The sequence below is a fragment of the Haemaphysalis longicornis genome, unplaced genomic scaffold (genome assembly GCF_048455015.1).
Source record: "Haemaphysalis longicornis isolate Haplotype H1 unplaced genomic scaffold, Haemaphysalis longicornis Haplotype H1 scaffold_4, whole genome shotgun sequence".
NCBI lineage: Eukaryota > Metazoa > Arthropoda > Arachnida > Ixodida > Ixodidae > Haemaphysalis > Haemaphysalis longicornis.
The window spans coordinates 29,677,274-29,692,936 of NW_027526361.1; the positions used below are offsets into that span (position 1 = coordinate 29,677,274).

At 47.4% G+C, this 15,663-nt stretch overlaps 1 protein-coding gene across 1 annotated transcript in view; it reads left to right on the plus strand.

Annotated features, from left to right (window-relative positions):
* LOC144178432 (disintegrin and metalloproteinase domain-containing protein 10-like) overlaps nt 1-15,663 on the plus strand; it is a 167,212-nt gene that overhangs the window by 143,022 nt on the left and 8,527 nt on the right. Inside the window, exons 11-15 of the mRNA XM_077706285.1 lie at nt 1,638-1,733; nt 3,148-3,229; nt 7,335-7,462; nt 12,464-12,578; nt 15,385-15,519. Coding sequence (XP_077562411.1) covers nt 1,638-1,733; nt 3,148-3,229; nt 7,335-7,462; nt 12,464-12,578; nt 15,385-15,519 — 556 coding nt within the window. The remainder of the gene's footprint in view (nt 1-1,637; nt 1,734-3,147; nt 3,230-7,334; nt 7,463-12,463; nt 12,579-15,384; nt 15,520-15,663) is intronic.

The following is a 15,663-nucleotide window of genomic DNA, read 5'->3' on the forward strand; positions in this document are numbered from 1 at the left end:
GGCGACGCGTGGTGGAGAGCGGCAACGTTGGCAAAACATGCTCCGCCGCGGCTCTGAGCTGAATCTCAAACATCGGTTGCCTTGGCAACAAGGCACAAACCGCTCCAGAAGTCAGTTACGGTTGCGTGATCCCGGTTCAGCTTGGGGCCCCACTTCGCGGCATGTGGGCACTGCAGGCGTACCACTCACTCCCATTGGGAAGTGGGAGATGCGTTTGGCATTACAGGAGGCGATGGTGTGTGTGTTGTGGACGCCTTTGTTTCGCGATGAAATGCGACGTTGTGCTTCTGCGGGTGGATAGTGCTTCCTATGGTCTGGATTATCTTTCTCGAGCGACGTACGACTCAACCTCGCATGGGGTATGTGCAGTGTGCGTGGCTAAAAGCCATCGGCTTGTGCGCCAGAGTTAAGTGACTTGCTGTTCGTCCCCGCAAAGCGCGCGTGAGGTGAGTACCGAATTTACGACGGGCAGGAGGCAACCCATCCTCTGTCAATCGTGGTTCAGACTTTCAACGCATGTTGTGACGTTGTGTTCGTTAGAAAGGCATCTCTGGATTGTTTTGAAGTTGAATAAAATGTATGCGTCAAACCCGGGCATTCGGCTCAGGGCATTCTCTGCGATTGCACGAAAGAAGTGCCACGGGGCTTCAACGCTTTCTTTATGGAACGTACTCAGGTAACAGAATATGCATGTCGTGTTATGGCCGTGTTGCATTCAATACAAACGGTTAAGCGTGGCGGCCCGGTCCCCTTGATGATCATGTGAGTGGTGGCCGGGGTGTGGAACCGATGGCTCGTGCATCGCAGCAACACCGGCGTGCGCCGGTGTACCAACTTAGCTCTGGGGCGATTGGTGACGCTGCGCCGGAGCCGCGTGATAAATATTAATGCGTCACATAATGCGTATACCGTGTCTGTGTCATTAAAGCAGCAGTAAGCATGATAACCAAGCTAATCCTAGTCAACCAGGAAGGCTAAGAATAACCAGCTGAACCTTAGCTCATGCTACGTATATCCTGGCATAGCCGAGCTAAGCCACTGCTAATTTTTTTCGCGTGCTGGTTTTCAACGCGAAGCATGGCACGCGCAACACAACGCGTCACAGTTATAGCAAAAATTCAAACCTTATTATTCACAGAACTGTAAACTTGGGACCTCCTGCAGCGCTAATTATTTGTGTCCGATGCGTCACCCAAATCATTCATTAAAGCAACAAATATCCCGAAGCATACAACTGTGCAAGCAGGCGGGATATCGCACTTAGTACAGTCAACTTTCTATCTATAAGAAAATACACTGCCCAAAAACGAACATTAGAGCCTACCCAAGAATTAAAGCCTACGCCAGTCATTGAGGGAAAACTGAAAGTAATGTCTGAGCAAGCCAGCTATGAAAGAAGCGCGTTGGTGGACGAACACGCCACCGTATGACTGAGCTAACTGGTCGAGCATGCGTCCGCCATTGAGACGGGGAGTTGGCAGGCCAGCAAGAAACAAAGAGACGGTGATTATTAAGGAAGCACTACGTCACGCCTGTCCTCGGTCGATTGGGGCTTGGCGCACTCGGTGCACACCCACGCGCGCCAAGTGCACCTGATCAGCAAAGCGCCTGACTCAATTCTCCTCCTCTCTGCGCAGCCCGAGCCAAGGTCCCTGCTGCACCCAAGACTGTGTGCTCAAGATCGGGGACAAATGCAGGGACGACAACGGATGTCGGAGTGCCAGCTACTGCGAATATCCTTGGCTGCCGCCTCCTGCGTGGTTGTGAAGGGGGAGGGGGGCAAAATTTACTGGGAAACTGTTGTTCTTCGAATGAGAAACACACCCCATTTTCAGTGTAGTCACTGTAGTCTTTCAGTGCAGTCTGCATTACACCATCAGTGTAGTCCTGTTATGACCAGCATGCAATTGACTTAAAATTGATTGCCCGTTGTCGACCGCGGGGTACGAAAACGGAGTGATAGTAAAGAGAAATTTTAAATCTGAAGAGCCTTTTCTCAGTCGAACGTACCGTAATAAAGGTGGCGAGACATTCGCAGTTGCAGAAGTGGGATAAAAGCACTCGCGTGCACGCAGGGTCGCATGCCGCGCACCCCGGGCCGCAACACCTTTCCGACACGGCACGGAACCATTGTTAGCAATTGAATTCAATCCAGAAAAACTCACATCGACAATGAATGGTAAAACGACAGGAAGTACTGCCATTTTTTATTCAGTAAGACGCGCACATGCAAAACACGCCATTTAAAATAACCACGACTATGTGTAAAAATATCACACTGTCATAAAAAAAAACAGACACAACTAAAGATTTGCAATAGCGCAATGTCTTGCCATTCACCATGAAGGATTATCCTTTTTTCTTCCCATTACTCCGTTTCCGGCGTATGTTTTGAACCTTTACCCTGTGAAGCATAAACTGACAGGTGCGAAGGAAGGGAGGTCGTTGTAGCACATCATTCCAGCCTACTTTTTGGTCAGAGAGCGCTCGGACATAGCAGCACAACGATTCATGAGCATAGCATTGTAGTGTACTACAACGAATACGTAAAGTGGACGCTGCGGTAGCTTTAAAACATTTGACGTGCAGCTCAGCCGACAGCACCCAGAAAATTTCCTCGCAGCACTTGATAAAAAACTACCATCCCTTCCCAAAGAAAGCTGAAAGAAGCTCAAAAGCTTTCTCATGTCAGAACTGCACCAAAAGTGCGACAAAACCCACACTGAAAGTGCGTTCAGTCGATCGTGAAACCTTCAAATGCCCAAATCGCAAACGAAGAACTAACCCAAGCGGCGATTTTTCGCAGCACTAAGTAAACGCATGTATACGAAAGACTTAAATGTATACCGATACCTGGTTTATGAGATAAAGGTATACTGTTGTACTCCTTCTTCATAATCGATGCGTGTATTGACTTATATAAAAACCATTCCCCTTTTCGCGATTTTCATGTAACAGTTTTGACACAATGGAAGAAGACCAGTTTCACGTACGTGCCGTGAGTCTAGTGATCTTATCAGAGCTTTTCGGTCGACCAGCCTGTCTATTTTAAAATGCATTAGTTTTTTGACAGAACGCCAGCGGTCCTACTGAGAAAGCTTTCGCTTTAAAAAAAAGGTGTTTTGTACGACCTTAATTAGATGTCACTGGTGAAGGACCGCAGTGCCCGTCCTCGACGAGCAAACCCAACAAGACCATCTGCAATGAGGAGTTTGTCTGCTACATGGGGGTACGTACACGCCTTCTGCTACTCCAACAATTATCCTAGGAGCGGTGCTAGTTAGTGCCATGTTTAGGGAACAATGAGAGCGCAGCCGGTGAAATGCTGTTTTGTTAAGCATGTGGTGACAAAGTTACGTACTGCCACAAAACGACAGAAAAGAAGTTTCATCAAATAAATCATATGTGTTTTCTCAAATACCACCCTGTATTAAGCCGACATACGGGGAAGATTCATGGATTTGTTGTCATGCCGTTTATTACACTCTGGCCAGAACAAAAGCGCGTTCCATTCCTCTTTTACTATAGAAGAGCAAAAAACGTATAGAAATTTTATATTTTGCGTCACCGCCAGCCGTATTAAAACGATGATTTTGCTTTTCCCGTAGTTTAAATGCCGTCTGCTAACGATTCTCACCAGGCATACGAATAATAAAGCCGTTGGAGATTGCATAGGAGACTCAGGCGCTGCCGAATATAATGCAACATTTCTGGCAGCATTGCAGCGCGGTGTTGTTTGACCAAAGAACCATGCCTTCTTTACTGCTTTAATAACAAATCCCGTTACTTCTAGAGCAGCTCGCAAGAGTAAATTGTTTCACAAGAAGCTGCAACTATTGTTTGATAGCCACGCTGAGGAATACAAGACGCCGTTCTGCTTATCAGTAGCTTCGAACAAAAACAAAGGTACAGCCAGGCGTTTCTCGCAGTTTGCAAAGGGGGCGTGACGTTGGACCCTTTTTTTAGTCTCCTCCTTATCGTAACCGCCTCATTGATTGCACAGAAACGACACACCGTGTAGACCTCATGACGGTGTGCCTACCTTCAGGATTTAAGCTCTTTGGGACGATTTCGAATAGCCAGTGACACAGGGCAATACCTGGCTTGCGTATAAATTGCAACACGTCGTGGTGCCTTGTTGTAAAGCGGCTTTTGGGGGCTACTCTGATCTTGCACCCACGCGCTGACTTGGGCAGGTGTAGGGTTATGACGAGTGGGCCATAACGTTCATGGCGCTGGCCCAGTGCTTCTAACATGAGTGCGCGCAAAACAATGTGCAGTGGAAGTTACTGAGAAATACATCGAATAAATACCAGAACACTTTCCAGCTTCGCCAACCATTTGCAAAGACAGCCTCCTGACCCCGATCTCACAAAGTCGATAACAGCTTTGAAACTTCGTGTGTAATTCTAGGGCTCTGTAATTGACGCATTGAGCACGAATTCGGCGGGTAACTATGATTGCTCGCATTGAGGTACTCCTGTGCGCATACTACTAGCATTCGGGGCACTTAAGTCCGCTTACGTGCTTTGAAGGCGAAAGCTAGGTGATAACTCCAGTATTCTACAACTTCAGTGCTTCCAATTCATAGTTTGGGGCATTTCGTGAAGCGGGTAGCTCAAAGCTTCCTATTGCTGGCCAATCCCCGAAGTGAGCATTTGCCACGAAGAAATGACAACTTTTGTTATGCAGCTGGCAACGTGTGGAGATCGCGCAGCGGTAGCGTATTAAGCTGCCACTGTGGAGACCCGGGCTGGAATTCCATCAAATCACACGTTTTTTTCACCCTTTATAGCAGCGGCCATTTTCTTTTTACTGGGAAGTGACAACTACGTTTTTTACGCAGAATAGCGCCCTTAAAGGGACACTGAAATAATTTTTTTATGCTCATTCATTTGTTCATTTCATGCTCATTCATTTCATGCTCATTATGCTCATTTATTTTCATGCTCATTCATTTTCTTGCTCTCGCTCTCCCTTTAATGCCTCTCCACTCTAACACCCCCCCCCCCCTCCAATAAAATTACACCATCTCCCCGTAGGATGCTTATGGTCGAGCATGTTCCCTCCCTTGTTGTTGCGCCGTGCACACCTCCACTGCGCATGCGCGTCTCTCCTCCATTCTCCTCCTCACAGTCGTATAAACCAGGTGGGCACACGCGCTGCGCGCTACTCCACTGCGCATGCGCGTTTCTCCTCCATTCTTTTCCTCACCATACCCACGCGTCTTCTTACTCTAACACCACACACCAACTCTACTCACACTACTTACTTCAACTCTACTTACACACCCACCAACCCCCACTGCTGCTTCGCATCCTCCTCAGGGTTCCCCCCACGGGAAGATGGTGAAATTTTTTTATCGAGTTTTAGCATTCCAAGCAGGTTCCATGCCTATTCCTTGAATAGCACTCGTGCAGTAAGCGTCCCCCAAATTTCCGCAATATCTCATCTATAGCGACTGCATTTATTAGGCAGAAAAGCTTCGCAGATGTGTGGTCGTGCTACTGACCGCTGTGCGAGTTCACACAGCGCAAAAGGTGCTCCCCGCCCCCTGGTTTTACGCTGTACGATAAAAGGTTCGGTTGTTTTTAATTCCTTAGTACCTATATTAACATCGCTGAGTCTTGAACTTGGACTTGGAGCTTGATACAGTCTACAAACTAACAATCTAAAGGTCCAGTCGTCTAGGCACAAACGTGTCGTGGCTTAGTTTCAACTGAGCGAAAGAATTGCGACGACCCGCGAGCGGCCGGCCGACTAAACGTTGCGCCGGCTGATTCTGTCGAAGGGTCGGAGGACCGTGCAGTAGCGCAGTCAAGCCAGTCCATCTCATTTTGATTTCATACGAAACGCCATAGGTAATCGGCAAGGAGGATACGGACAGTAGAACAGTATTTTCTAATTTATTTTTCTAAAGTCGCGTAAACGCAGCAAGAGTGATCAAAACATAGCCTAGAAACTCCAGATTACAAGTTGCGCTAGTAACCCCGCAATGTTTACAAATCACTTCAGTGTCCCTTTAACGCTTTCGACTTGAAAAACCTAAAAAAAAGAACACATGGCATGCACACAATACATCTTAAAAGTCAAATTTAAAATTTGAACCCTCAGAAGCTGTACCTGGTATTTGAAGTTCATCGAAGTGTCACATGTACGGAAAAATTTTGAGCACTCGGGAGCCTACCGTGCACCGGATGTTGCCCAGAATGCAATTTTCTTTCCTTGTAGTCGTCAAAAAAGGGGCAAAAGAGCCACCAAATCCAAATATATAATGTGCCTTTTCATGCTGTGCAACACTGTGCCTTACCTACGTGGCGGGTTGCTAATAGTAAGAGTGCAGCAGCTAAAACAAAGCACACAAAAACGTAATCTTCATTCGTCAGAACAATCACCAGTTGCCCTGTTTCACACTCCGCTCCCATGTACATCTCTTCTGTCCCCGTATTTGTACTTGCATTCACTGATATTGGAATTACTGTAACTTTTGTGTAAATGATCATGAATTGTGTGGTGTACATAGTAGCAGTGTTATGCTTCAGCGCCATTGCATACGCGTATGCAGACCCAGCCTCCTGTCTAACTTTGGCACAGTTGTACAGTGATCTTCACGGGACCGTGAAGAAAGTCATAAACATCGCGTAATTACTCTTTCATATGGATGTTTAGCTCCCATTCGGAGTTTTCTTTTTCTTTTCATGACAAGAAGGACGTCAAAATTGACGTTTCCCATGCGTCGCATCCCTCGCAGGTTTGGCGACGTCATCTGTGACGACGCAGTGACAAGTCCACAGGTCTGCATTAAGCGGGCGAGAGACACACCAGTTGTGCCTGAACAGACACACAGATACAACAATCAAATAGGTTAGCACTAACACCTAGAAGCCCGATACAGCATTAAACCACACAGCAAGCCCATGTGACTTCATTTTGGCGTACACTGAACCCTCCTCGTTATAACAGAACGGCTTTATTCAAAGTCCCGCATTGTTCAAAGTACTTATTCGCAGTGCCGGGAGAGTAAATGATCACCGCTTTTAACAAAACAGCGATTATAACGAAGTTATTTTCTAGTTGCGATATAAGAAGGATCTACTGTAGTTGATAAGGCGGCCGTGAAACTTTTATACTTCTGCCATACAGCGGAATAAGTGACTACGCTGATTCATTTAATGCGCACGCCACCACATATAAGTGTTCGACAAATCCACTAGTGTGGTCCCCGTACAGGCAAACTTCGCGTGGGCGTCTGGGTGGCAATGCTTCGTTTTTGGAGTGGTAGCATCTGCATTCCCCGTTCTACGCTCGACGTGTTTGCCGTTTTCTCCTTGCAGGAATGCACGGGCTCCATCTGCATCGCGTACGGCCTGCAGTCGTGCCAGTGCAAGCGCAGGCCGCGCGACCCCGTGACCAAGGCCTGCGAGTTGTGCTGCCGTCTGCCCGGCGACGATTCCACCTGCAAGTCAGTACTGCACGCCCTCGCCCTTGTATCACGGTTTATTCCGTGCTAGGCTCGTCACGCCTACCAATACTCTTCCCACGTCTGCATCGCACGTGCCTCCGTATTCAGCTGTCGCTTAAACTAAAAAAAAAAAAAACTGGGCTTGATTCCTCTGTCATAAGAATCGGTAAAACACGAAAGGGAAATGTGCAGCGAAATTTGCAGCTGAGCATGATTTGCGGGTCCGCGGCTGTCTTGTGTGTGTGCTTGGCGAGTGACGTCCTGCTGGCGGGTCGCTTCGGCAAAGGTGTAATGGCGTCATTTCCGTGAAGGATATGACGTCAGTGAAATCTTGGTGTATCCTGGCGTAAAACACTTCCGTGTTAAAATATAAAACCCGGAAACGGACAACCCTAGTACTCTTTAGTGCTAAAGGTTGCTTCAGCACAAGAAGACCCTGTGCGGAGGGGTGCACCCTTTACATTTCGCGGGCTTCGTTGTAATGGCGTTGTTTCCGTGATGGATATGACGTAAGTGAAATCTTCCTGAATCCCGGAATAAAACGCTTTCGTGTCAAATTCCCGGGCCATCTCCACTAACGCGAAACCTGAGGAGGGGCGAAGCATACAGTGTATAAGTGTATTCTTGGCGCCTTGGCGTTTTTGCACCGGAGATGAAACCGTTGGGGGCGGGGGGGAGGGGGGGGGGGTGGTAGAGGTATACAGCTTTGCTGTAAAAGTCTTGTCTTTGAAGCACGAATCTCTCTAAAGCAAGGCGTAAACGAGTGTACAGGTGTTTTGTAGTATGCGTTGTGAAGCGCTCCATCGCGAGGCGTAAACGAGTGTCCCGGTGTTTTTTTAGTACGCTTTACGTTCTAGCACGAGACGTAAACGAGTTTCTTGGTTTTTTAGTACCGTAACTACATGAGACGACGATTACGACGATGAGGGCGACAGCAGAGGCCAACAGCCCCACCCCTAAGGGGCTTCGCCCCCTTAGGGGTGAGTCAGGTATACCGTGAGGGCCTGAGGACTGCAAAAAACAAGCAGTGCTTCTCAATTTTCCTAGAAAGGGTTCGCGAATGTCAGAAGGTCTAACTAACCAATGCGGAATCTGATCAGACTATTTAACTATGCAATACATATTCTAACTCCAGAGCCGGTTCAGCTACCTCTGTGCCCCCCATACATTTGGTGTACTTACTCTTTGCTTTATCAGTGCCCAAGGCGGAAAAGCTTTCAGGGGAATTTTACCGCGACAGAAACGTTTTTGAGCGCAGTAGGAGATTAAAGGGAAGTTTGGAGCTTCGCCGGCGTTGAAAATGCTTTGGAGGCCCCACGATACTAGAAAGAGCAACGGAAACAAAGCGGGCGAAGCCTAACAACCGTTGCAGACGGTAGCGAAAGGCTTCCTTCTGCTCTCCTGAGCTCAGCTATAGCTCGCCTGTCACCGTCTGCAAAAACAAATAAACAACAACAAAAACAAAACAAAACAAAAAAAAACCACGTCTGCTGCAAATCGATCATTTCGGTGGTGAAAGTAACTTTCTTTACAAAGTTCATTAATGCAGGAAACGAAGCGTGGAATGCGTTTGGACGCTGACACGTATTTAGGCTGCTATTCAAAAAGCCCGCAAAGGACTGTACTGTGCCAAATCGAAAATGCATGTAGGAGCTGTGTTGCCTCGCAAAAGGACACTTTTCCCTTTTGTGTGGACGACGAGTCGGTGCAGTATAACGCATTAGACTAACGCATGCAAGATGGCTGCAATCCCATTTAGCTTAGTAATGGTACGTAAAGGGATGTTGGAGTCATTTCACGCATCGTGACTGCTGGTTTTTACTTTAACGTGCTGGCAACGGTTGAGTGCGCGCGTGGGTGCCGAAACGCGAACGGCGGATTGGAGGGACATGAAGTACAAAACAGCCTTTCGGGCTGATTCATGGGGAGCGCTTGTTACGATGGTTGCCAAACATAGCTATATATTAGGGAAATAAAAATAGCAACACAATTCTGTTAAAGAGAACTTTCTTTGCTGATCGGTACCGTTATAATGGGTAAAACTGTAATCCCTTTGCATTAATATTTTAGTACCATGAGTATGGCTAAACGTGCAGTGAAAGTGGTAGAGCTTAAACTATCCCATGTCGCTCAAGCGAAAAGTAAAGAGTGAACGATTACTTTATTACGTACTATTAACGTCCGAACCGTGAAAGTTTGGTTCGTTAGGTTGTGGCGGTGGAGTTCTGGTCAGGGCATGACGGAAGCCCTGGCAGGCGGTGATAAAGGCGGCTGAGCGTCCAATACAAAAACTATGTGCTCCATGAGTCGGCGCCATAGCGCCGCACGGAGATTCGCAGGAGGAGTGACCCGCAGTTCCCTCAGTAATATGGGACGGTGAGGGAAATAGTGTCGGCGGAGAGGTAATGCGCCTATTGTTTAGCGCGAGAACAATACCAATATGTGCAACACCAAATCGCGGACATAACATGTTTACAGTGGCACTAATGCATTCCCGGTACTCCGCGATTTTTTTTATTACTATATAGAGCCTTCGTAAAAATTTTCTACAGCTCCGCGCTCAATTTATAGAACACGGAAAGGAGAAGAGTGGAAGTCTGGGCCTGTTGGTTTATCATGTTCAGGGAAAAACCAGTGAAAACACGCTACACAAAAGGAGAGGCAAGACAAGGACAGTCACTGGACCTACAACATGCGGCGATCTTGAGTTTTAAAGACGATAGTTTTTCTTGGGCTATTTACCCAGAAATTTTGGTCTGTCTGTATGTCTGTCTGTCCGTCCGTCTGTCTGTATCTCTGACTCGATTCAGCCACCCGGCCAAAGTAAAATGTATGCTGCGCAATAGTTTTATATACTCACAGCCAAATGTGAGCGTCTAAGCCCGGTTTATATGTTCATACTTGTCAACTTTGTTGAACATGAACGAGACATTACGCAAATATAAGACCGAAAATTGATACACAAGGGATATTTACAGTGTTCCTTTATTAAAAAATTCATGGATGCTTGGTTTTTCGATAGCAAATGATATTCTACATCAGCTGCAGAAAACCGACCGCCGCCTGCTGTTGCCCGCGCCACCTACTGGCGGCATATGAAAAATCACGCGGCAACAGCAACGAAAGTTTCTACTAGCTAGGTTCCACGTTCTGCTTGGATCGCACGTGAAAACGGCCACGCGGTTCTATAAACCTTCAAGTCGGCCGCCTCGATTCACGCGCGTATCCGCCGTACTGCAGCGCTGGCATCGGAAACCAGGCCTGTAGCAGTGGAACGCGGTAAATTCAAATTGCCTTGAGCAAACCTTTAGGGTTTTTACCTTGGGATGAGCACGACGGAACAGGATCAGCATGAGAGGTGAGCGGGAAAGCAGAGGGGGACATTTTCTTGGCAAATGTCTACAAAGACTATCGCCTTTTGACGACATTTGCAACGAAAGGAGCAGATACGCGGCCAATTTTTCGAAGGGGTGAGGGGTGACCCATCTGCGCGTGCGTCGTTTTTAAGTATTTATGGGAGCTCTCCCAATAAAATTTTGTTGTAAGTCCAGTGACTGCCCTTGTCTTGCCTCTCCTCTTGGTTAGCGTGTTTTCACTGGTTTTTCCCTGAAGAGAAAGGGAGAAGTATGTTTGGTATATGACCATATTTCGTAAGTTTCTCAAACAGACGCGTTGTTAGCAGTTCCTCCTGGATCACGTGAAGCTTTAGCTGAGTCGAGGTTCTTGCTCGCACAGCTTAAAAATGCTTACTAAGTTTGAGTTGTGGATATCAACTCTTCCTCGAGCGCTTCGAGAGTATCTCATGAGCCTAGGGCCCCCATTTTGAGAAACCACCTCGTACCGAAAAGCGCTTTGATAAAGCTCGTTTCGCGCCCTTCTTCCGGTTGTTTTATCGATGGGTGCTGCTTTTTTTTTTGCCATCGCCAGTCTGTACACTTCTCCCAAAAGGCGCCTCACGTCCGACAGCCCCCAGAAATGCCGCACAGCGACTATGAGCCAATGAAATATGATAAAAGAAAGGGTGTTCGACGTCCCACAGAGACCCGTACGACAACAGTCGCGTTTTATCGGATTGACGCCGGGCCTAAGTGCACTCGGAAATAGCGCGCCTGTACGATCTCAGAAAATGGGGCGTGGGACCTGCCTGCAATGCCTGTGGCTCACTACACGCTGCGTGTGCACGTTTTTGTTTTCGTTCTAGCAAGTGCTCTCTGCGGACGCAAAGCGCCATATTAAAAGCATTCGCCGTAAATGTCTCTATCGTCTTGTTGCACATCAGCGACACGCTACAGGCTACATAAAAAGGAACCGACACCTGTTGATGCAATGCCAATGGGGCAATATTTCATGGGCAATATTATATGGAGATAAATTAGATATCCACTCTTTATTGCACAAGGGTGGTAAATTGTTGCTTGATGGATTCAACCCCGCTTACACTTGCAAGGCGTATGCGACATAATGCATGATTCTGATACCCTTAGCTACCAATGGGCAAAATATATGCTGCCAATATGCAGTCAAGAACTTAAAGCATCAGCAGAGAAATTAATGATTTTGTTCTAATCATTTGTGCCTATCTTCTGCGTCACCTATGCTGAGCTCACTACTGAATGGTTGACATTTGACTTTGTTGTCTTTTTTTGTCGCCGTCGGTTTTGTGCATTTAACGCCACGAAAGACTTTTTTTGGCCTGAGGCTAGGACAAAACTTACAACATAAATAAACTAAATAAAATGGCAGATGCTACCTCTAAAGCATATGCCTCGTACGCAGCTATTGACATGTCTTCCCTGTCCTGCCGTCGTCGTCATGCGGATGCGGAACCCGAACACCTATATGCATGTCAACCAACTCGTCGAGGAGAAGTTCTCGTGCGCGTTGTTCAGCGAGATTATTATTTGGTGATGTGGCTCGCACAACTATGTGTAAGTACAACGTTGGGAAAGAAGTGTATGAAACGATGAAGGTCTCCTTGGAATGACTGACCACTCTTCGCAGGTCTTCGTTCGAGTGGAACCACCCGCCCTACGACGTTCCGAACCTCTTCGCAAAGCCTGGAACGCCATGCGACAATTATAATGGATACTGTGATGTATTCCAAAAGTGCCGCGAGGTAAGTGAATCTCTAGAAAGCTCTAGAATGGAAACAAATTGTAATGACGGGCCTTCAGAGATACCATCCACAAGACACTTTTCAAGTGATCTTCTTGGGTTTAAACTTGGGCGTGTTTGTTCAAGGCTGAAAAAGGAGGGCAACAGCGCAAATTTGACGATACATTCTTTCGTATCAACAAATCGTTTTGTATCCTCCTTCGTGGTCGTCCTTTCTTCGTTTGAGTATCGTCAAATTCGCGCTGCTCTCCTCTCTTTGCAATAGGGGATCTGCTCGGCTTGGTACGTGCGACAGAAAGAAAAAAATACGAGAAAGAAAACTACAATGCCACCTAAGCAATTCAGATATGACGTATAAATGCGATAACATTACTCACAGGATGTGTCTCTGAGTAGTGTCGCTAAGTTTAGTGTTTCGGCAAAATGTTGCAGAGTTTAGCGCTGATGCATAATATTTCCGCGTGTATTGTTGCTGCTTGTGAGGTCGCGACAAAGTAAGACGACAAACCGGCCATATTGCTGTCTCACCAAATTACGCGCCTTAAGCAAGCTTGCGCCATCTAGTGTGTCACCTGCAAGGCGGCTCCCAGTGCAGCCACATGACGCGTCGCAGCCAATGGGTATTTACGCGTCCTTTGCCTGCCACCGGTTTGTGATGACGGCGGTGTTTTCACACCATGAGCCAAGCAATGCTTTATGTTAATCGGTGATGAGAGGTGAAAGTAAGGCTCGAAGCCGCACAATGTCGATGCATTTGCTCAAGCAGATGAGCGCACAGATGCGCAAAATACAATTTCCATTAGCAACCGCGTGCGTAAATAAACGGCCGCGTATTTGCATGCACCACTGCAACCAACGCCGAAAGAAGATATAGCATTTCTGCCAACTTCAGTGGGACCTCCGTATGTCGTAATTCTGTTGGGGATTTCTTATTGCTCAGGCTACATACGAACTCACATTGAGCTTCAACTGCCTGCCGTACAGACGGAATTACAAAGTCCAAGCCTCCCCCCGCCCCCTTAAACAAGCATCGTGTTGAAAATGCCAATGGAAGTCGTCAAGGTAGCAATTTTATATTAGCGTTATTGTAGTAATCATGACCGTTGTCGCTTTCGTCACTTCGACGTGCTAGTTCAACTTGCTAGTATACACTGCGAGTGCACTACACTACGCAGGAAATGTAAGCGGCAGCACTATTTGTATGAAATATTCGTGGCTGATTTTGTAGTTACTGGGGGGGGGGGGGGGGGCATGAAGTACTCCGCAAACACTTGCACATAAATACTCCACTTACGTTATTATGTGATTCATGACACCTGCATCGCCTATTCTATTGCTGCATATTATTGGCTAGCTATTTGATTGATTTTGGTCTCTACCCAAGCTGGCGGCATTTTCTTAAAACTGTTCACCGTATGCTACCTTCAGACATGTCTTTTCGGCAACTTTCAGGTTACACTCGGTGTCTCAAGATTTCAGCCGCTCACAGCAGCATGGGCGTGTAGTCACGTATTTTAGAATCTGAAACAGCACTAGTCAGGAGCTACCTCTTTTCAATTTTTTTTTTTTGTGCGGCGGGAAACTATGTCGTCCCAGGCAGCGCAACCTTGTTGCGCAGGATCGATGTCACGCTGCCTTGATTAAGTTACTCATGGCCACCAGTGAGCGTTTAAAACAAGTTGTAGAGCTTCGAAGCACGGTGAAGGGCTGGCGCCCACCTTACAGCAGATAATTCGATAAAAGAGTGTTTACCGTTATGTGTATAAACCACGAATACGTGCTTGCGGGTTCTACGAGTACACAAAGGAAGAATCGAAGCTGTTGGGTTCTGCTGAACAAAAGAAGATAAACGGTCTATTGCAGACCACTTGAGGTTGTACAGAAGGGGTGGCTAGTGGTTGCATGCTTTGTGCACAGCATGGTGTCGGGCTTAGATTACTGAAGACGGTTTGATTACTTCGCGATGAGTTGGAATTCAAGAATGACTGCGTAATCAATGCCAACGCTACGGATCCCTTGGTAGTAAGATTAAACCACCAGCCATTCATTGAGGGCTGTCAACGATCGCGCACGTACATGCACGCACGCACACAGACAGACTTAACCGCAGACGTACAAGCGTTTTCCCGACTCAATGGGTAAACATTGCCTTGTAAGGAACCTTGATTTTCCGAATAAATGCCTTTTCTGTCGTAGCTGGTGCTTAACTTGTTTCACATCGTGCTGTTACTTTCTTTTTATTGTTGCATGTGCATGATACCTAACTCGCTTTAGAACACCCAAAGTGGTACTGGCGGTGAAATCGATCAATAAGTAAAGTGCAGATAAACTTGGCGCCCGCTTTCGCACAAAAGCAACTGTTATTTAAGCCGTGAGACGCACTGTTATAGGTTATATACACTGGCGGGGCATGCATGCAGGCAAGCATATGAATGGGCCGTCACTGTTTACGTCGGGCTTCGCGGGATGGCGCACTTAATAACATCTCTGTTGACACCACCGTTGAGCATCGGGTTTTAACGGAGCAGACAACGCACGCGGGTGCTTTTTTTTCTCTGGCGTGCGGGCGTAGTGGCACAAGCCGCGACATGTCCGTGGCGCTTCGGTCATGTCCGTGGCCGTTTCGAGCGTTGCCAAGCGAAAAAATTGTCAGCTAAGCTTTTCAGTGAATATCATGTATAGTCCGTCGTAGCCGGTAGTCCAGCTCTCCTTTTCGGTAAATACACCAAAGGGATGAGCAGGCCGAAGCAATGATTGCGTCGGTCTGCACACACGTGACCTTGCCGGCCGCGGCGGCCCCTTCGCAGGTGGACCCGTCGGGGCCCCTCGCCACCCTGAGGAAGCTCCTGCTGTCGACGGAGAGCATGGTTTCTCTCAGACGCTGGATCTTCGAGAACTGGTGGGGAGTCCTCATTTTGGGCCTCTCCGTGCTCGTCTTTCTCGTGAGTATGCGTCGCCACCACGCTTTCTGCCCGCCGCGTTGGCACACGACGGTTGATGTACAGAAAAGACACGAGCAGCAACCTTTAAATCTGTTGTAGCCCCAGCAGACTAACGCTTGGATAGTTGGCTATCATTCGTTTTAT